This window comes from Callithrix jacchus, chromosome 6 (assembly GCF_049354715.1).
Source record: "Callithrix jacchus isolate 240 chromosome 6, calJac240_pri, whole genome shotgun sequence".
Lineage (NCBI taxonomy): Eukaryota > Metazoa > Chordata > Mammalia > Primates > Cebidae > Callithrix > Callithrix jacchus.
The window spans coordinates 156,974,020-156,995,354 of record NC_133507.1 but is presented as its reverse complement, the minus strand read 5'-3'; the positions used below and the strand labels follow the sequence as shown (position 1 = coordinate 156,995,354).

The window sequence follows — 21,335 nt, the reverse complement described above, 5'->3', positions numbered from 1 at the left end:
ATTCATGGCCGTTCCTGAAGGTAGGTGATCAATAATGAATAAAATAACCTAAAAACAATTCCCAAAGGCTGGTCCTCACTCTCTGCTGTGAGTGCGATCATGCCATTTTATTTTATTGGTCGGGGGGAGGGATCCAAACTTGACACACTCTCCTTTCAGTTTATTCTCTCTTCAAAGCCTCCTATCAATTATTTAAAGTGTTTTAAAGGACAGGATTGGATAAAGAATGGGCAATTGGCCGGGCGCGGTGGCTCAAGCCTGTAATCCCAGCACTTTGGGAGGCCGAGGCGGGTGGATCACGAGGTCAAGAGATCGAGACCATCCTGGTCAAAATGGTGAAACCCCGTCTCTACTAAAGATACAAAAAATTAGCTGGGCATGGTGGCGCATGCCTGTAATCCCAGCTACTCGGGAGGCTGAGGCAGGAGAATTGCCTGAACCCAGGAGGCAGAGGTTGCGGTGAGCCGAGATGGCGCCATTGCACTCCAGCCTGGGTAACAAGAGCGAAACTCCGTCTCAAAAAAAAAAAAGAATGGGCAATTACAATGAAGAAATGGCTCACAGACAAGTTTTACAGAGCTCAAGAAATGTTCTTTCCGGTACAAAAAAAGGCCACCTAGGTGACATGCAGACCCTATGCCAGGCTGTTCTCAAGCCATATCTTGTCTCTTCTGAAGGCAGCATTTTCTATGAAACATACCTGAGGATCACCTCTGGAATGCAGTGCTCTCAAAACGACTGCCCACCCATCAGTGACATCCTCCCGCCACCCACATGCACAAGGGCGGGCAGGACTGATTTCTCCAAGCGCCTCCCGTATGGAATTCCCAGCAACGCGCATTTACCGTCCTGAAAGACCCTCTCCACGTTCAGCCCGTACGTAGCACACGTCTCGTAGTACGTGCAGCGTTTCAAGTCATTGGAGAGCTTCCTCGCCCTGGCATCATCGATGACCCTTGGGTTAGTGGAACTTATGGCATCTGGAATGGAAGAGCAACAAGTAACGGCATGGTGACAATGACAGCTGTGACTACTTCCCACAATATATGCTCCCCACGTCGCAGAAAACCGGTACCTTACTCAGCAAATGTGATTATTCTACGAATCTGAAGTTTGCAGAGCATAGTTTGCCTCCCGAATAACATACTCAAAACATCAGAGAAAGCTATTTATTACAACTTAAATTTCTCGAGTAGAAATTTGTTTTACAGGAGACCTTTTGAAATTGAAATTTTTAAATGCTCAGAAAGAAGGAACAAGACTTAAATGTGGATCTAGAGGACACATGCTTTAGAAAGAAGAAGAAAAACCCACACAAAATCACTATGTATAGGTCCCCTTCTGTGCACCACGCAGGTGGCTAAGCGTATTTCCTGCACTGGCATTGTTTTTGCAGGTGTGGTCACTTGTCCATTTTTTAAACTGACCCATTTAATCAATGCTCACTGGGCTCCCACTCGGGGTCTAGTCCTGTTCTGTACACAGGGACACCCCAGTGAATGAAACGGACAAAATCTGCACTCTCATCAGACAGACATTCTAGTTGGCCAGAGAGGCAGGCAGAAAATGAAGATGCATGTGATGAATGCTTGTGAATGTGAGATGGCCACACTGCTAGATGATGCAGGGAAGAGGTCAGGAGGCTTGGGTGACCCTGGCTTTTCGAGCAAGTGGTCAGGGAACCCTCATCTATAGCGGGTGGGGTGTAGCAGTCACTACCTGGGGCAGAGTGCCTGAAGCAGAGGGCGGCAGGGCCCCTAGTGTACATGAGGGAGATGCAGGGATGAGGCCCAGAGGGGTGGGAGGGAGGTGTGCGGAGAGCGGGACTCCATAGCAGAGGACACAGCAGTGCAGCAAGTCCCCTGAGGTTTTAATAGACCTCCTCAGGGTCACAGTTGACCTGGATTCCCCCAATCCAAACCATGTGTGCACAGGGGGTGTTCGAGCAGCTGCACAGAGATGCCACCAGAACCAGTTTCCTAAAAAAGAAACAGAGCCCTCCTTTTCTTGTTCTTTAGCTCAGCTGCCAGGACTCCCCAACCCCCAGCCCGGCCCCATTCATTCCATTACTTTTGAGTTACAATGGCACATGGAACAGAGAAATAAGGAGCTAGAATGTGAACAGCCACGAGGCTTAGGGAAAAGAGGACTTTTCAGAGATATTTTACTTTTCTTTTTTCTGTTTTGTTTTGCTTTTATTTTTGAGACAGAGTCTTGCTCTGTTGCCCAGGCTGGAGTGCAGTGGCACAATCTGACTCACTGCAACCTCCACCTCATGGGTTCAATTAATTCTCCTGTCTCAGCCTCCCAAGTAGCTAGGATTACAGGTTCCCACCATGCCCAGCTAATTTTTGTATTTTACCATGTTGGTCAGGCTGGTCTCGAACTCATGGCCTCAAATGATCCACCTTCCTGGGCCTCCCAAAGTGCTGGGATTACAAGCGTGAACCACCATCCCCAGTGTTCAGAGACAGTTTCCTAACCTGAATCTCTTTCATAGGGCTTGAAGGTTCTTATGCCGAAGAAAACAATAAACAACTCTTTAAACAAAAATCCACCAACAGGATTTATCTACCAAAGAAATAGCAGTAAAGTTATACAACGGAGCAAGTACCTTTAACATTTTATTCATTTCTGAGGAGGAAGGGCACATGGCAACTTCAGTTTCTGAAATATATTTAAAGAGGGGCACCTTGAGGAATTCGGTTATTTTTCTTTTCTCATATGTTATTTTCTTAGCCCTGTGGCATAGGTTTGGGCTGACATTTCTTTGTTACTGGAAGGCAAGTGAACTCTGCAGTTAGGGCTCTTCCCTGACAGTGACCAGTCCAGCCTCCACAGGCTGCAGCCCGTTCCAGCGACACAGTCAAAGGGCACCTCGTCCTGCCTTCTTCTCTGGATAATTAGTAAATTTGACTTGCATTTCACAACATTTAAGGAAAAAAGTATTTTTTAAAAGTATAAACAGTTATTATTTGTAAAAAAAGGAAATCCATGATGTTTCAATGCTCTAGGACAATTCTGAAAACACAGGCCACAGAGCAGCCACCCAGCTTCCACGTGACCCTGACCTGCGGCCTCCATCCTCAGTGGCACGGTCACTCTGTTTCTGTCAAATTTCGGCTTCACAGGTGCACCACGGACATCTCTGCGGGCTTCTGCACTCACAGTCTCCATTTCAGTTTTATACTTGTCTCGTTTTTCATTCCACTTTTAACTCTGTAGCTTTTCATCAAATCAATTTAATCTGCACATCTTTACAACAGAACCTGTTTAACAAACATTAAGTGATGCCCTCCTTCGGTCCCATCTTGTCCGATTATGAACATTTGTGCAGTCCTTGACTGCTGCCCAGAGAGTGCTCCTGCTGGCATAGATGCTCCTCCCATCAGCAGGCGGAGGCCTCACCCAGGGCCAGGCAGTCTCGTCAAGGAACCTAATTCCTCTTCGGTTCTTTCCCATCCCACGTGCTCTGACCTCTAAAGCCGCCTACCCTGAACAGGCAGGAAGAGAAATGTCAGGCCCCCTCTTGGACAACCTGGTCCCTCTTTGTCTCTGGCATCTGAAGAAGCCAAGTCCCTGCAAAAGCAGGCTTCGCGGAGAGCAAGTCTCCACGCAGGAAGCAAGCGCAGTCGGAGCAGGGACTCTAAGAGCCACGCGCATGCCAGCTTCCTGCCGCCGGGCTTCTGCGGTGCTCCTTGACGTCTAAGACCAAGAGCATCCTGCAGGTGAGGAGTGCAGCCCTGACTGGAAGTTTCCATTCTGGTTCACCTGGGGTGTGGCTTGGAGCTGACACGTGAAGAGTCCTGCAGGCAGGGAGGTCGGGGGCGGGCGGGGGCTGATCTGCTCTCCCCGGAGGCCACCTTCATGCATACAGACACTCCCCTGTGGCCTTCAAGCCCATCTTTCCACATCCAATCAATGGATGTCTGTGGATTCATGGAATAAAACGGGGGACTTTGACTCAAGGACTTCAACCTCAAGAGGGTTTCTCAGGAGTCTTAAGTAGCCAGCCCAGTAGGAAGCTCAATGTGTCACTCAGCTCAGGCAGGAGACTCAGAGAAATACACTGCCTCCAGGGCAGGGACAAGGCAGCGCCTCTGGATGGGGTGAACAGACCCAGGCAGGGCCTCTGGAACACCGGTCACACATTGAAATATGAGGAACAAAAGCAGCCAACATTAGACGCCTACCACAAACCCGTGGAGGCACTGAGTGTCTTCCAGGAATCTGTGTTTAACCCCACCAGAGTCCCAGCGGTCAAGGTCACCCAGCCTGCAGCCGGTCACACCCAGAAGTGTGTGTTCCCGGCTCCCAGGTCACACCCAGAAGTGTGTGTTCCCGGCTCCCAGGTCACACCCAGAAGTGTGTGTTCCCGGCTCCCAGGTCACACCCAGAAGTGTGTGTTCCCGGCTCCCAGGTCACACCCAGAAGTGTGTGTTCCCGGCTCCCAGGTCACACCCAGAAGTGTGTGTTCCCGGCTCCCAGGTCACACCCAGAAGTGTGTGTTCCCGGCTCCCAGGTCACACCCAGAAGTGTGTGTTCCCGGCTCACAGGTCACACCCAGAAGTGTGTGTTCCCGGCTCACAGGTCACACCCAGAAGTGTGTGTTCCCGGCTCCCAGGTCACACCCAGAAGTGTGTGTTCCCGGCTCACAGTCACACCCAGAAGTGTGTGTTCCCGGCTCCCAGGGTCTCAGACACTCCGCAGCTACTGACAGAACACCACTGGTACTCAGAGAGCAGACTGATCGCGGGGGATCTTTTCAGACTGTGAACTTCACTGACACTTTCCACAGTGAGTCTAAGCAAAAGCCTCTTCAGGGGCTTGAGCAGCCTGGGAGCGGTGCCTACACACACACAGCCCCGAAAACCTCTGCTCAGAAATGCCACAGTCAGGCCCGCGGGAAGGGGAGCTTATTTGGAACTTCGCTATTCGACTTCAAGGCAGCTTTCAGCAGATCTACTTTGGGTGAGCACCCACTTTAAACCATGACTAGGAATTTTCGAGAGACCACCTCAAATATGGCAATTCTGCATTCACATGAGAACCAAGAACTTTCTGGTGGTGTGGCCTTATCTGCTGGTGAACACTAGAGGGCGCGTTAGGCATAAAGAATCCCTCCTCCGTTCTGTGTTAGAAATAAACCTATCTCCGGCTCTGAAGGTTTCAGGAGGGAGGGCAACGAGTGGCCATTCCACACTCTGCTTATGCTTAAAAAAAAAAGGTGAGGAGGAGCTCTCCAGGAAGCCCAACTCTAACACCTGCCACCTAGCACGTTGAGAAAATGCTTTTAGTTATTTACTTTTTTTGAGATGGAGTCTCCCTCTGTGCAGTGGCACAATCTTGGGTCACTGCAACCTCCGCCTCCCAGGTTCAAGATTCTCCTGCCTCAGCCTCCAGAGAACCTGGGATTACAGGCACAAACCCGCCAGCACACCGGCTTTTTTTTTTTTTTTTTTTTTTGGAGACAGAGGCTTTTTCTTGTCACTCAGGCTGGAGTGCAGTGGCGTGATCTCAGTTTACTGCAATCTCTGCCTCCTGAGTTCTTGCGATTCTCCTGCCTCAGCCTTCTGAGTAGCCGGGATTACAGGCATGCGCCACCATGCCTGGCCAATTTTTCTATTTTTAGTAGAGATGGGTTTCATCATGTTAGCCAGGCTGGTCTCCAACCTGACTTCAAATGATCCACCCGCCTGGGCCTCCCAAAGTGCTGGGATTACAGGGTGAGCCACCACGTTTGGCTGGAAAATGCGTTTAGTTTATGGCACCACTATTTATTTCTCTCAGCACATGTGCCCCCGTTGTGATCTGGACTTTTGTAGATTCCTGATAGAGGAGCCAATCACCTGCCTGGCAACCCCCTACTTCCAGCATATCTAGTGCAGTACCTACAGCTGACATCCTAAAGGAAACGCCTCCCATCAGCTCAGGGACGGGCACGTCAGATAGGCTAACTCTACAGGAATTCGCAAAACAGTCTACCAACAGCCACAACAAAAATGAAGGGATACACAATTTTCCTCACAGGATTATTTGTAAGTTACCCATATTTCTGCCAAAGCGGTTTTAAAGTTAACCTCCTTCTGACTTTTAAAAACATCCTACGTGACATCTTAGACCCTGGTGGCAGACTCCAGCACAACCACGGGTCTGTGATCAAGAGTGAGGACGCTGTGCCTCAGTCCATGTGAGACGTGGTCTGTTAAGTCTGAAGTGACCTGGCAGAAAACAAGGGGATGTACCCAGTGTGCCCCTCTCCGAGCGGCCTGCTAGATTAAAAGTGAGATACAGGTCATAGGACAGTGACACAAACACAACTTAATAAAACAACTGCTGTATGCTGGAAATCAGTATTATTTCAAGGTGCACTGAAAGATGAGCTTTAATAGATTGTTTATTAATCATTTTATAGAACAGAGAATTAAAATATAACAGAAAACAATATATATATTTGACTGAACATATACAAAAAATACATATGTAACAGAAAACTCTCTCTCTATATATATATTTATATATTTTTTTTTTTGCTGGAAAATCTATTTTATTTTTCCTAAAGCACCTGGGATATGTGTGTATATTGTTTTCAGGTTAAATGAATGGTTTCACCATGGAAGCAAATCGGGAAATGTGATAGTTAATTTCAGTTTCATTACTTTTTCACAAAAAAGTGAGAGCTCAGCAGGCAATTATTCCTTCTTTAAAGCATGTCTGAACTTCCCCATACTGAAACCATTAGAATCCTTTTAAAAACACCTGCATCCGAACACCACTCACCCTGGGTCCCCACCAGAACCAGAGGAATCTCGCCTGTGTTCCGATAGTTGGCCATTCGACTGTAGTAGTGGTAAACAGTCTGGAAACTTATTTCATCCTCCAAGCTGAAGACAAATATCACAGCATCCACCCACATGGCGAACTAGGGAGAGAAGAAGGGGAGGAGAGCAGGAGCTGAGTGACAAGACTTCATTAAGAACGGAGATGTCTGGATGGGCCTCCGAGCGGCTCGGAGAGCCCGGGTGGCAGGCAGCAGGGGCTGCGGGAGTCCCCTGGGTCGCCTGCTGGGTGCTTGACTTCTGACTGTCGTTTGTTACACACGGTCACAGCACCAAAGTCCTCCTCCTGAGCACACTGTGCCTGCTGTTCTCAGAGACCAGCCCTTCATCCTGTTCCCACCAAGCCACTCTGTCTTCAGAGGACACAGCCACACAGTCTCCCCGCCGCCCTCATGCTCCCGGCCTGCCCACTCACTGCCCTGAGTGCATACAGAAGGCCAGCCCCACCTCCCTCCAGAGCCTCTCAAACCCCGAGGCTTTCCACTGTCCTCTTCAGACCCTCCAGGAAGCCCTGCTGGACCCCTCAGGCCCAGAGGCGGGTCTTCCTCCAGGCTGCCACAGCCTGCTCAGAACCCCCCACCCACGCCTCCGCAGGGCCAGCCTCCGCTGTGAAGGGTGAAGACTGAACACAGGCTCAGCCTTGGCTGACCTCCTGCGGCACCGATTCAAGGAAGTGACTACTTATTTTTAGGGAAAAGTGAAAAGTGCATTCAGTTATAAGTAAAACATTTACATGATAAAACTTAACCCAAAGTTCTAATGGTAAGTACAAAATTAAATGAGAACGAGGACTTAAAAACAAAGAAGGCTGGGAGAGAGACCTGGAAAGATGGCAGCTCCCACACAGCGTCCAGGACCAAGGGCGATGGAGGCTTCTCCTTTTCCTCTTACCTGCCTTGGGGAACCCTCTTCCTGTCTCTTCTAAGAAAGTGGGAGGGGCAGACTACCCCTGCACCCATGAAGAGTGCTGGCTGACCCGGAACCAGACCTCAGTTCCCAAGACGGGAGCTGAAGCCCACCTGAACCTCCACCCAGAGGAAACGTGAACCGTGGCTCTAGTCTTGTAAGGGTGCATTCCGGCTTCCCTGGCTCCTTGCGTGTGGGACACCCAATACACAGCCTCCTACGCTGACGTGGTCACCATCAGAAAACGGAAACTATGTTTTGGGGTTTTTAATTTGTTTTTTGAGTCAAAGTTTCGTTCTGTCGCCCAGGCTGGAGTGCAGTGGTGAGATCTCAGCTCACTGTAACCACCTCCTTCTGGGTTCAAGTGATGCTCCTGCCTCAGCTTCCGACGTGGCTGAAAATACAGGCACGCGCCACCAAGCCGAGCTAATTTTTGTATTTTTAGTAGAAATGGGGTTTCCCCCTGTTGGCTGGGCTGGTTTTGAACTCCTGACCTCAGGTGATCCTCCCATCTCAGCCTCCCAAAGTGCTGGGATTACAGGAGTGAGCCACTGTGCTAGGCCTCTTCTGTAGATTTTTCTACATATATGTATTTTTCGTAGCTTTTATGCTGCATAGTCAATTCTGTGCTTCAGGTATTGCTAATTTGCTCTGTAATTGTAGAGGAAAAAGCTCGTGGTGTAGCAAAACCCTGAGCTATACACTCAGCAGACTAAGAAAGAGCTGACTTTTATCAGCTTCGCAAACCTAGGACGTGTCGGTCCGATCTCTAACTTGCCCTGCCTTACTTTATACTAACAGATGGTCACTGAACATGGGCTCAACCTGCTTTGTAACTAAGTTTTCACTCTTCACACGTCTTCGAGGTCTTTCCTTCTTAAGTATAGGGTATCGTCAATGCTAAGAGACAGAATCCTTCACACTTTAACATCTTTGAAATCAGAATGCACCTAGATATAGCTGATGTTTCACAGTTTAACTGGGAGCACTCTTCTTTTGAATACTGGTACACCTGCAGTCACCGGTGTTTCAGAGTCAAGGGAACGCAGCCAAGCTGTGATATCTTCTCTATAACCACACAACGTGTGGCCCTCCAATGTGTGGAGTACTAGACCCAGAAATCCTGAAAGTATTCAGCATCTTTCACTTTCATCATCTTACAATCCTATGCTGCACGTTCACAAAAAGCCCAGGAAATAGTGCCAAGAAAATGTCTGACATTCAAATCGCATGAACAGTCACTGGCCATTACTAGCTCTTGGCTCTTTTAAAGTGCTTAACCAGTAAATTCTGCTGCAAGTAAAACCACAAAGCGGGTTAAATAAACCAGAGAAAGAGATCGTCCACACTCAGGTTTTGTTATTTCCAGAATGCCCATCTTTCCAGGAACTGTCCAAGAAATCATAATATGCTTCATACCAGTTTTCAGTGGAGACTGCCTTGCTCGGGGCAAGGGCAAGGAGGCACGCAGGGGCCAACGCCTGCAGTTACCAGACACAGAAAGAAGGCCGGGCTCCACATTTCACCCAGCTAACTCTCCAAATCTCATTGCTCTAGAGATCAAACCACTCAGAGGAAAAGACCAAAAAACAAACAAACTGAACTACACCAATTCCCAGATGTCATTTCAACCGGGTTCCCCAACCAGGGCAGAGTGTGCGTTTTCTGCCTTTTTAAAAACACACAGAGTGAAAAGCCACCATATAGACCCAACTTCTCTGCAGGATTTTGCCTGAAAAAAACAAAAACAAGAGGAAGCATTAGCTTCTGAGACATGAGAAAAAAATGTAGTGAGAGGAAACATTTTTACGAGGTTTCCACCTTTTTGGAAAGCAGGTGTTGAATCCAACCTCAGAAAACAAAGGGGGAAAAAGCAGGCTTGGGGCCCGCGCATACTCACCTGCGCCTCCGGGGGACCCCCTTCGTCTCTAATCAGCAGCAGATAGCTCTGGCCATCAACAACGATCTCTTTCTTGAACCTCCCACCTGCCACATACACAAAAGATCTCGTTACACAAGAACAACAGACAGTGAGGGGGCAAACAGACGTGGGCTTCGCTTGTGGAAAAATACACCCTAGGCTGTGGCCCTGGAGGCAATTGAGTATTTAGGATGTCTCCAGCAGCCACTGAATTTTAACAGAGCTGAGCTCAGATTTAAATATTCATCTTTAAGAACCCGTGTGCGTTTCCAGTTAGAAAGCACAGCCTCCTTCGGGATGCCAGACACTCGTGGCCGAGAAGTGTGGACTTTTCATGTGCGCTTTCTATGTAAATTCAGGAATTCTCACTCACTGGGAAACAGAGAACATCGAAATTGTCATTCTCGTTGGGTTCATAAAACTGAAACAAATTTTTCATGCTTAACAGGTGCCTGATCTGCAACCTCTTGGTAAATCACAGGGCCGAGAACCTGTATTCTCCTCAAGAGAAACCCAGTTCTTGAAAGGGAGACATACAACATCATGAGAATGGTGTTTCCAGGGTCACAGGTCACAATTAGGGGAGGGACGCTTCACTACTACACAAGGGTTAGACAGAAACTACTGGATGGGACCTCCGCACAGGTGGAGACAGCAGAGCAGCGGCTGACGAGGAGGCGTTAGAGACCACGCAGGGTTAGAGAGAGACCACCAGGACCCTGCCGGAACAGAGGCGACAACGAGAAGGTGTGTGGGCATGAGGGGCCCGGTGCTGCCCTGGATGTCCCGGCCCCTGACACTCTCAGGAGGGTGTGGTATAAGGTGGCTGCAGTGCCCAGCCGGACCCGCCAGGCCAGCCCTGCTCCTGCTCGGCGGCGGGAAGGATTCCACCCTGGCTCCTCTGCCTTCTCCAACAACAGACGGCCCCCTCCAGATCCTGGGCTCTGAGTCCACGCTAGGGAACCCTCAAGGGCATCTGGAACTCTTGCTTTGGAGAGGGGAAGGCACACATCGCTTCCTAGCTCCCGTCTTCTGCTCCTCTGTGCAGATGCCTTCTAGAAACCCTGTCTAAACTCTGAGTACCGGGACCCAGAGGACAATGCTGCCGGAGCCCAGATGCTGCCTACAGCCACATCTGACTCCTCCCCTGCGAAGGGAACCTTCCCTCCTCGAATCCTGGGTCTGAACCACATCAGTGCCATGAAGCAAAAAATCAGAGTCCCCATCCCAGCCTGGAAGTGTCCGAGGCCCTCCAGAGGGGCCACTACCCTCAGAGGCCACGGAAGGCTGCCCGAGGTGCTGGCCTGTTCCCGGAGCTCCTACCGCACTCATGTGCTCACACTCAACACCTACGCTGACGTCGCAGGCAGACACATTTGCTAAAGCAAACAGATCTGCTATTCAGTTCACCCGATAACAGAACAATGAAGAGACCTTTGGATGTTAAAATGAAGCAGATAAATTCTCATTCTGTTTTCCCCTCATCACTGAAACAAGAGGGTAGGGTCCATTGGAAATGGTCAGGCTGAGGTCCATCAGCAGGGGACACAGCCAGGCCAGTCAGGACTCTCGGTTCAGACAGGGTGAGCCCCAGCAGCTGCACGAGAGTCCAAAAGACTTAGGGTCCCCGAATCGAGAGTCCTCACAGGCAAAAAGAAACCGCTTTTCTAGCAGAGCTGCTGAGACCGTGAAACAAGCTGGGAAACAGCTGACACAAGGTGGACGCCCCCACGTGTGACGCCGCTGCAGACGGTTGCCCCCAGACCCCGATACCGGCCTAGCTCTGCCTGAATCCTGGCTCTGCCACACACAGCTATGTGTCCTCGCCCCACCTCAGTGTCCCCACATGCAAAGGGGATATTGTCCTAGCAGGCAACGAGTAGTAAGTTGACACAAAGAACCCTGAAGAGTAGCCGGCACGGTCTTACTCGAAATTTCTGCCAAGGTTATTTTAACCTGCTTTTATAAAAGACCTGTTTAACAGTGACTAAGCCTGCTTACCAGAGAACAATCTGCAACAGTGATGGTAATATTATTTCCCTGTAAAAAAAAAACTTTTTAAAAGAGATGCTGGAAACCTGCTTATAGCTTGGTGACATGAAATGAATTTGACACTTTTAAGAAAAATAACATTTGAGGCTGGGCACAGTGGCTAACACCTGTAATCCAAGCACTTTCCGAGGCTGAGGCGGTAGATGACCTGAGGTCAGGAGTTCGAGACCAGCCTGATCAACATGGTAAAACCCATCTCTACTAAAACTATAAAAAAATCAGCTGGGAGTGGCTCCGGGTGCCTGTCATCCCAGCTACTTGGACCCCGACAGGAGAATTGCTTGAACCTGGGAGGCAGAGGTTACAGTGAGCCGAGATTATGCCACTGCACTCTAGTCTGGGTGACAAAAGAGAAAAAGGGAGGGGAGGGGAAAACAAACATTTGAAGAGGAAATCTATTACTCTTTATTTGGAGAAAAATCTTCTCCTTCATACCCTGTTCCGTCCATGAGCCCAGGCCTCAGCTCACCGGGTTCAAATCCCTGCCAAGCCCTCACTAGCTGGCTGACCTTGGTCAAGTAACTCCAGTGCTCAGAGCCTCTATTTCCTCACCTGTGAAATAGGGGTAACCAGCCTTCCTTAATGAGTTAACTCGTGAAAAGCACTTAGAACCCTGCTTGGGAGAGAGAGGAGCTCAGAGTGCAGGGATGCTCATCATCCCCCTCCCACCTCACCCCCAGGTGTTGTTTATCTCCCTCCTCTCTGCCCTACTCCCTCACATTCACTGAAATCGTCTGAGCTTTCTCTGCTAGGTTTCTGCACAAGTTTCCCACCCGCAGGCGGCCCACCCCTGGCTCCGTCCCTCCTACCCCTGACACGTATCACACGCAGAAGGACCTCACCGAGACACCATCCTGACCCTGTGTCCTGAGCCCCACATGTACCCCTCTGTGCCCTCCAATGCTGAGTCCCCTTCAGGGCCCAGGCTCCAGTCCTGCCCTCCAATGGCTGCCCCAGATACAAGGCATGTGGAAACCCTCCCTGCTTGATGCATCTTGGAGTTCAACTTTGAGAAGGCTTTACTGTCTTGCCAGGGCACGCCAGCCCCAGGTCCCATTCCTCAATCGCTGGACTGTGTCACCTCCAGAGCGGAAAGGGAAGTGTGGAGCCTGTCCCTGGGGTCCTGCCACGCCAGTGTCCCTCGGACGACGCCTACCTCTCCGGGAGGAGGAACTTGGGGACTGTCACCGCCCCGCTCTTGTGGAATGACCATGATGCCTCCGCAGGTGACCCTCCCGGGGTATGTCAGGCGAGCATGTGCGGGGTGGATTTCACCTCCATCCTCTCCTTTGCTTCCTCTAACGTGTTTCTGCAGAGGCACGTTCATAAGGGAAGCTTCTGGGTGGCCGAATCACAATATTCAAGTCACAAAAGGTTCCCTGGGAGGGCACTGAGGCTTCTCATTCTGCTCTCCTAAACTCTCTGAGCAAAGGACTCCAGGTCCCACTTTCACTGCCTCTAAAAGGAGCTGTGATTCCTTCTCTCATCAGCAAGGTCCCTTTAAACCCTAGCATTCCCCACCCAGATACGGAGTGTAATGAACATTTCTTTTCAGCATTTTACAATTTCAAACACGAGATACCGGTAATTGGTTTGCATGATTTTTCTGGTATTAGACTTAAATCAGAAAGCAAAAATTAAAATACTCCTAAGTATCTGCCATGAACTCAAAGGCGAACAATTAGATAAAATTCAGTCAGGTGCTCACGCAGCCAGGTTGTGAGAAAGCAAGAGTGTATTTGCCGGGGACATTTTCAAAAGGCCCTGCAGGGCACCACTGGTGGGAGCAGGCTCAGCTCAACGGGCCCATGCCTGGGCCAGCAGGTAGGTCACACTTTAAAATTCATTTTCTACACTTTAACCACTGTAAACACAGAAGGAAAGCCTTAGGAGAGCAGCACGGTTGGCAACAAGCTGGTATTCAGCAGGTGCCACCACTCACGTCATTTTAAATTCAACCCCTCACTGCATTAGATCTCATCCCAGTCGCTAGACCTTTGTTGTTGGGCAGAAACCAACAAAGCAGCGAAGAGGATTTCAGTGCAAGTGAAGGGCTAGGGAAGGAGAGCAGAGCGAGATCATGAACACTTGGGGGTGAGGTGAGAGGGGCGGGGGTGATGGGGATCCCTGCTGACTGAGCTCCTCTCTGTCCCAAGCAGGGTTCTAAGTGCTTTTCACTCATTAACTCATTAAGGAAGTCTCTGTTTACCCCCATTTCACGGGTGAGGAAACTGAGATTTTGTTCTGTTTTTTTGAGACACAGTCTCACTCTGTTGCCTAGGCTGAATGCGGTGGCACTGACAAGGCTCACTGCAGCCTCGACTGCCTAGTGAGAGATCCTCCCACCTCAGCCTCCTGAGTAGCTGGGACCATGGACCCGCGCCGCCATACCTAGCTAAATGAGATGGGGCCTCATTATGTTGCCCAGGCTGGTCTCCAACTCCTGTGCTCAAGCGGTCCTCCTGCCTCAGCCTCCCAAAGGGAGATCTTTTTTCCCACCAAAATGTTAGAGGATATCACACAATTCTACATCCAGTTTCAAGTTGAATGTAGATTTCTAAATGCCTATTTTGTCCCATTTCCACATGTTTTCCTGAAGGTCTGTTTCGCCCACCTGTGTCCCCCCAGCACCTGGTGTGCAGCTAGGCCCATGGCCCACCCGACAGATCCGCCATGAGCGACGTGCGCCCTTCTCTGCTGCCAATTATGATTACATAGCATTCAATGACATCAGGGTAACTTCATTCTAAAAAAGGGTTTTCAGTCTCCCCAAACCTGACGTCCCCGTCAGACACATATCTGGCCTGGGCACACCTGCAAACAGGTGCTCGGCGAGCTCCTCAGGCAGGGGCAGGCAATCACACTGGACCTGGATGGAGCACCTCCCAACGGCCGGCACCCCCAGGCTGAGGAACTAGACAGACTGGCTGCAGTTCCTCCAGTCTGCACCTTAGGGTGGAACCAGGTCGCTGGGCAGCTGTGACAGCATCTCAGTGAGAAGGGAAAACGGCCCCAGTGTCACTGGAATCTGTGCTTCCCCAGGACATGAGGATGTCCCCGGAGGTAAGCGGCACCACACGGAATACTCAGCCTAGAGCAGAGGGAGGTGAGAACAGCATCTTTTCTGGGCTTGGCTTTCTGCACTGAGTTGACAGCAGTTGGAGAGCTCTCACCCCGTCCCAGCTACTGGGCATACAGCAGAACCGTCCTCTTGTCTGAGCTCAACCTCAGGTGTGATGTTTTAGGTTTCTGGTTCACCCCAAGGCGAGTGTTGGGGGTTCCCAGAAAATGCGGAAACTGTGCTGGGTGCCTCGGTTTGCCCTTGAGCTTGCATTCTTAAGCAGGTCAAGGTCTTCACTTCTCCCTAAAGCCCACACTGCACACCTAAAATTGGATGGGAGATGGAACTGAGTGTTCCCATCAGGACGTGAATGAACAGCACACCCGGAGGAAGATGGTTCGGCTGCACCCTTGTTTTTTAAACACCTTTTTATAAGCCCTCATAGGCTTTCCTCATTACTATTCTGAATCCTGGTGTCATACTGTGAGACCCAGTTGTAAATTTGGGGTGCTGGAGGAAGTAAGACAAATGGGTTCCTTCAAGTTTCTGCACTCGTGCGAGGCGGAGCTACAACAGTCTCTTCAGTACAAGTGCAGCCTACATGGGAGACCTCAGAGAGGTGGACCATCTATGCGGTCATTTCTGCTTTAAGAAAAAAAGAAGAGAAAACTGACTCTTCCCATTCCAATAAAAGGGGCTCTTTTTTGCAACCGATGTGTGGTGTTTCCAGCATTCTGGCTAATTGAACTGAAAGCCAACAACGTATCATTAACAGTTCTCCACGTAAACTTCTGCTAAGACAAGCCCTACAGAAACAAAACCAGCAGCCTCCGTGTTTCCTGGGTCCTGAAGCACCCATTGGGCCAACAGCAAACACGCAGAGAAGCGGAACTATCATTTCCTCACTCCGCTCACGCTTGGGAAGGGTGCACTCTGCCTTTAGTTCTGCTAATCACCACTGTGCTTAGGAAACTAAGAAGACAGAGACCTTCTGTAACTTTCATTTTTTACTGCTGATTTTTTATCTTTTTCTAATTATTTTTGAATTTTTATTATTTTTCTTTTTATGCCTAAGCAAAGGATGAAAATGATTCTTGGCTTCAAAGCTGCATGTGTAGAGCCCACTGCTTCCCTTTTCCATTCGAGGAGGAAGGGACCTCATGGCAGTTTCTGATCAAAGATGCAGCAGAGCCACGCGGGTTCTTCCAGCAGGTGCAGGCTGGCCACGCCTTGTCAACCACCCAGCACTGTGGGGTTCAGACTGGAAGAGAGAAACACAGGCAGAGTACAGCTGGCGGGGTGCTCCTGGGTCTCCTAGGGCCATGCGTTTGGGATTCTCTTCCATGAAAACATTTTCAAAATTCATCTACAATATTATTCGTTGTTCCTGAGTACCATGATGAAATTGGGAGGAAATCTGCAAACTGTATTGTTTCCTACTTATTTTTAACAAGTGGGATGAGATGGATACCTTGAAAAGGACAATCAGCCCTCGTTTCTTCCTAAGAGAATATTCAAAATTTTAATCACGAATGCACCAAAAATTTGTCAAGAAACTTAATTTGGCTTGTTTAACTTTGATAAAAATACTGAGGTCAGTCACTTACTAATGTTGGGGTGTCAGAAAAGTTTTGTATTGTGACATTTAAGAGGAATTTTGGACCACATATTTTTACACTGGGAAAAAGGTTTTATTGGTAACATCATAGTTTACAAAATTCAGCCAAATCAGATTTCACCTCCTCTCCCAACTTTTTTAAAAACTTACATTGTAAAATAAAAGGTAACTACTACGCAAATGTACCATTAGTGAGTGAGGACCCCACCCATGGGAGCTGCTGATGATTTCTGTGAGTGGAACACTCCGGGGTTCTGACCCGCAGTCAAGTGAGCACTTAGCACATAGTTTCCTGGGGAAGGCCACGATCTCTCACGATTTCATTTAACCCAGATCTATGTAAAGTAGAAAAGGAACACAGAAAAAGGAAAAAGTCAAATCCTAGGTTAAGATGGCAGATCAGAACTTCACTATAACTGAATTTTCTTTCCCCCTTTCCTAATAGAAAAAGGGGGAAATGTGAAAACCAGAAGGAACTTCACCTTCCAACAGGAAAAGGGTCACAGCTTTACAGAATAAACCTCAAAAACGCAGGCTCTAAGGAACGAAAAGGAAGATGTGAGCTGGGCGGAGGCCCTCATCTCTCCTGCCACCTGAGCCACTGACACCCCTATCACTTCACCCCAAAATGTGCAGGGAAGAAACAGAAGAGGCAACCGTGGCCTCATCTTTTGCGGCCTCCTGACTGAGGAATGCAAATTACAAAGCCTTAAAAGTGAACAGCCTGGCGAAAGCTCTCTGGAGGCAAAGTTGCCTGGTGAGCAGGAGGAGTGACCCACACAGTTGGGGACCTCGCAGAGAACAATGACATATTCCTCCCATCCCCCAGGACGGGTGAAGGAAACCTGGAAGAGGATGTGTGGTAAATTCCCAGGAAGAGCAGAGGCCTGGAACCTAATGAGGGCAGTCTCCTTTCACTCAGAGGGATGGCAGGGCATGGGACGCTCAGTAAATCCCAGGATCTCCAGGAGAAGTGCATCCAGTCTGAGGGCCACGCACGGGCAATGAGACTCGACAATGGCCCTGTGCACCCCTGCAGCTGGCTGGGGGAGGTAGCAAATGTGCATGTGGGTAGAATGATCTTGCCCATTTGGTCCAGGGCACTCAGGATGAGAGTATCTCCTCTCCCTCATCTTCTCGCACCACAGGAAGTAGGGCAATCGAGGCATCCCAACAGCGTAGATCTGACTCAGAATGAGGGAGAAGCCTTCCCAGTGGTCAGTGTCAGTCTCAGCAAAGACCATGTCTGGGAAGGGTGGAAGCTGAGGAAGCTGAAGAGCAGGGCTGAGGAAATTAGGCAAAGGCTCCCCAGCAGGGAAGGTGGGAGCGGCTTGGGGAGAGGAAGGCCGGAAGGGACCAGAAGAGACACAAAGCAACAGTGAAGAAAACAAAGCTCCAAAGCAGAAGGAAGACCCTAGCAACAGCTTCTCACTCCAACGTGACTTCACAAAGAACGGGCATTCCATGAGATGAGACTCCAGGAGGAGAATGTGAAACAACATGAGACAGAATGGAAATGCCCAGATCTGAGGATCGAAACCGCATCTGGGGAATTGATGAATAAAATTAGAAAAAGTAAGGAGCAGAAGAGACAAGGGTGGAAGCTGAGTTTCTGACACAGAGGAATGGCTTGAAACAGAGTCAATGAGATTAAAAAACAGAGGTAAAGTATTTAAGAGAGAAGTTCGTTGACAAAAGGACCTAAACAAAAGGATAAATGGTATCTCTGACAACACACCCCAACAAAAGAACTCAAAGACTACTCGAAGATAAAAGACAGAGGAATGTTCCCGAGACGCAGAAAGACCTGAATCTGCAGATCAAAAGTGCGGGCAATACACCAGGAAAGGGTGACACAGATTCACAACTTTCAAGATGAGAAAACAGGCATGGGGGAAAGGGGGACATGCTGGCCCTGGTGGGGTTTCTCACTGCTGCAAGGCCTCAGAGCAGCAGGGTTTCGAAGTGTGTTCCAAGGAGAACTTTTCCTAGGAGGCATCAGGGAGTTCAAAACTGGCTACATGGCTGGGCATGGTGGCCCACACCTGTAATCCCAGGACTTTAGGAGGCCAAGGTAAGAGAACCACTTGAACTCAGGAATTTAAAACCAGCCTTGGCAGCATAATGAGACCCTGTCTCTATAAAAAAAAATTTAAATTTAGGCCGGGCATGGTGGCTCATGCCTGTAATCCTAACACTTTGGGGGGCCGAGGCGGGCAGACTGCCTGAGTTCACCAGTTCGTGACCAGCCTGGGCAACGTGGTGAAACCCCGTATCTACTAAAATACAATAAATTAGCTGGGCATGGCGGCATGCGCCTGTAGTCCCAGCTACTCGGGAGGCTGAGGCAGGAGAATCACTTGAACCTGGGAGGCAGAGGTTGCAGTAAGCCAAGATTGCTCCACTGGACTCCAGCCTGGGCGACAGACTGAGACTCCATATCCAAAAAAAAAAAAAAAAAGTTTATTTAGCTGGGCATGGTGGCATGGGCCTATGGTCCCAGTTACTAAGTCCCAGCTTCAGCCTGGGCAACAGAGTGAGACCCTGTCTCCAAAATTAAAAAGAAGAAAAAAAGGCTGCTTTAGATATTTCAAAATACATATATATACCTGGTTTTAAACTGTATCACAGTAACAACGAACCTGCACTCACAAGTGTGCTATTGAATAAAAGACCAAGAACATGGAACCGAAGCCGTGGTGGGTAAGGTCCTGCGCATAGCAGAACCCACCTGCTGGGCTTAGGCGGGAAGGCTGCAGCTTCACGCTGGCCTTTCGACAACCTTGCCCTGCATTTGTTTGCACCTGAAAATTATGCAGACAAGCACACAGCTACCGGAGGCATCTCACCTTCTCATGAGTGACGTATCCGGTAAGCAGTAAGGACGGTTAACCAGCTGACTCTTCAAAGTATGTTAGGGTGGATTTAACGTTTATCATGACGTAGAAGGCGCCTGACAACTTCTGAGGAATGAGAGCACTTGCTTTTACTGAAACAACTGGGGATTTTCAAAAACCCGTATTTAAAGACTTTGGATCGATTTAATTGAAGAGTGCTTGAAATTACAAGTAGGTTGGTATGTTAAGCCCCTTCCGCATGTCTCTGAATGCACAAAAGTCTTCCTGAGCCCCTTCCGCTCTGAATGCACAAAAGTCCTCCTGAGCCCCTTCCGCTCTGAATGCATAAAAGTCCTCCTGAGCCCCTTCTGCATGTCTCTGAATGCACAAAAGCGGAGGATGGCTGGAACACAGGAGGCAGAGGCTGCAATGAGCTGAGATGACACCACTGCACTCCAGCCTGGGCAGTAGAGCCAGACTCTGTCTCTCCAACCCCTACAAAAAAAAAAAAAAAAGGAGGGGACTTACCTCAGCAGCTCAGGTGTTACTGATACAAATTAAACGTAACAAAACTTAATTGGATGAAAAACCAGATGTAAAACTGAAACCTGGAGACCCTAAGGTCCTATTTTTGTGTTCACAAAAATAACTTCACTGCTGTCTTCAGTAACAGTGAGTCTGAAATGTGCAGACCTGAACTAGTAGAAGTTTAAAAATATTTTTGAAAAAATGATATTGCTGCTCTAAAAGAAGCTGAAAAACGAGTGTCAGAAGAAACAGTTTCTTGCCCAACAGTCAAAGTGTAACTTCCTTTTCTCTTGACTCCAAGAGCTTTGAGGAAAACACAACTCGGGAAGCTTAACGCATAAACTCTATATAGAGCTCTCCCTTCCAAATAGCATCCTTTGAACACTAAAATAAACACAGGCCGGGCACGGTGGCTCACACCTGTAACCCCAGCACTTTGGGAGGCCGAGGTGTGCCAATCACCTGAGGTCTGGAGTCCAAGACCAGCCTGGCCAACATGGTGAGACCTCATCTCTACTAAAAATACAAAAATTATCCAGGCGTGGTGGTGCACACCTGTAATCCCAGCTACTCAGGAGGCTGAGGCAGGAGAACCTGGAAGTTGGGATAAAAACGAAAAACAAAAGAAAACAACTATCTAAAACAAAATAGCATTATCTCAACCAAGTCACCTGCACTGCAGCCACACTTCAGTCATCAATAGAGGGCATACACGACAGCGGCCCCATGAGACTGCAATCACACATTTCTACTGCACCTATGTTTACACGCGTTTAGCTCATATGCAAATGCTTGCCACTGAGTGACAACTGCCTACAATATTCAGAATAGTCACATGCCATCCAGACTGTAGCCACAGGCCCTGCCACGTGGCCTGGGGGTGCACTATGGTAGGCTACACCACACAGGTGTAAGTTCACTCTTTGATGTTTGCACAACGAAATCTCACACTCATTCTGAGGAATGTGAAGACACATTTCTCAGAATAAACCCTCATCATCAAGTGACACATGACTGTACCACAAAGAATCAAACATGCCCTACAACGTCATCGAACCTTAAAAGGCAGCAAGCCATAAGGCCCAAGGCATTTTTTTTTTTTCTTGTGAAGTTCTAGGGACTTCATTTCAAGATAAAGGCCTGAAAACAAGGGGAATGCCTTCTGGAAAAAGAAGTCGGCCTGCAAACAACTCCTCATTTCCTTGGGCTGCCAGCCCAGGCCTGTCACCAGCCATGAGGTCCTGCCTTGGCCTGGCTTCCTGGGAGGAGAAGCCAAGGTCTCAGGTGGCTGGGAGCCCCTGGCCCACATCCACACACTCGAAATTTTCTGCAAATCCACTGTTGGAAGGCAGACCCCAGACTTCAGAAGAGCTCGTATACTACTGCATCACAGAACTTATACTTCTTTCAATAGCTCGGCCGCTGTTCTGGGGTCTCGCCTGGCCCAACGTGTGGGCTCAGCTCCAGTCCACTGGGCAAGGAGAAGTCCTTCTGAACCCCTTCAGCACATCTGCTGACCCGTGAAATGAGTGGCAGCCCTCTGGGCAGCAATGGAGGGGAATGGGCTCAGAGC

At 49.1% G+C, this 21,335-nt stretch overlaps 1 protein-coding gene across 15 annotated transcripts in view; it reads right to left on the bottom strand.

Moving 5' to 3' along the window:
• The window catches only part of AGAP1 (ArfGAP with GTPase domain, ankyrin repeat and PH domain 1), a 639,539-nt gene that overhangs the window by 382,324 nt on the left and 235,880 nt on the right, over positions 1-21,335 (bottom strand). For 14 of the 15 annotated variants that reach the window (XM_054258069.2, XM_054258070.2, XM_054258072.2 and 11 more), the window contains 3 exons: positions 9,646-9,731; positions 6,781-6,922; positions 846-980 (listed from right to left, as the gene is read on the bottom strand). In XM_054258069.2, the coding sequence (XP_054114044.1) occupies positions 846-980; positions 6,781-6,922; positions 9,646-9,731 (363 nt within the window). The remainder of the gene's footprint in view (positions 1-845; positions 981-6,780; positions 6,923-9,645; positions 9,732-21,335) is intronic. The other variant, XM_035306609.3, reaches the window with a different exon arrangement.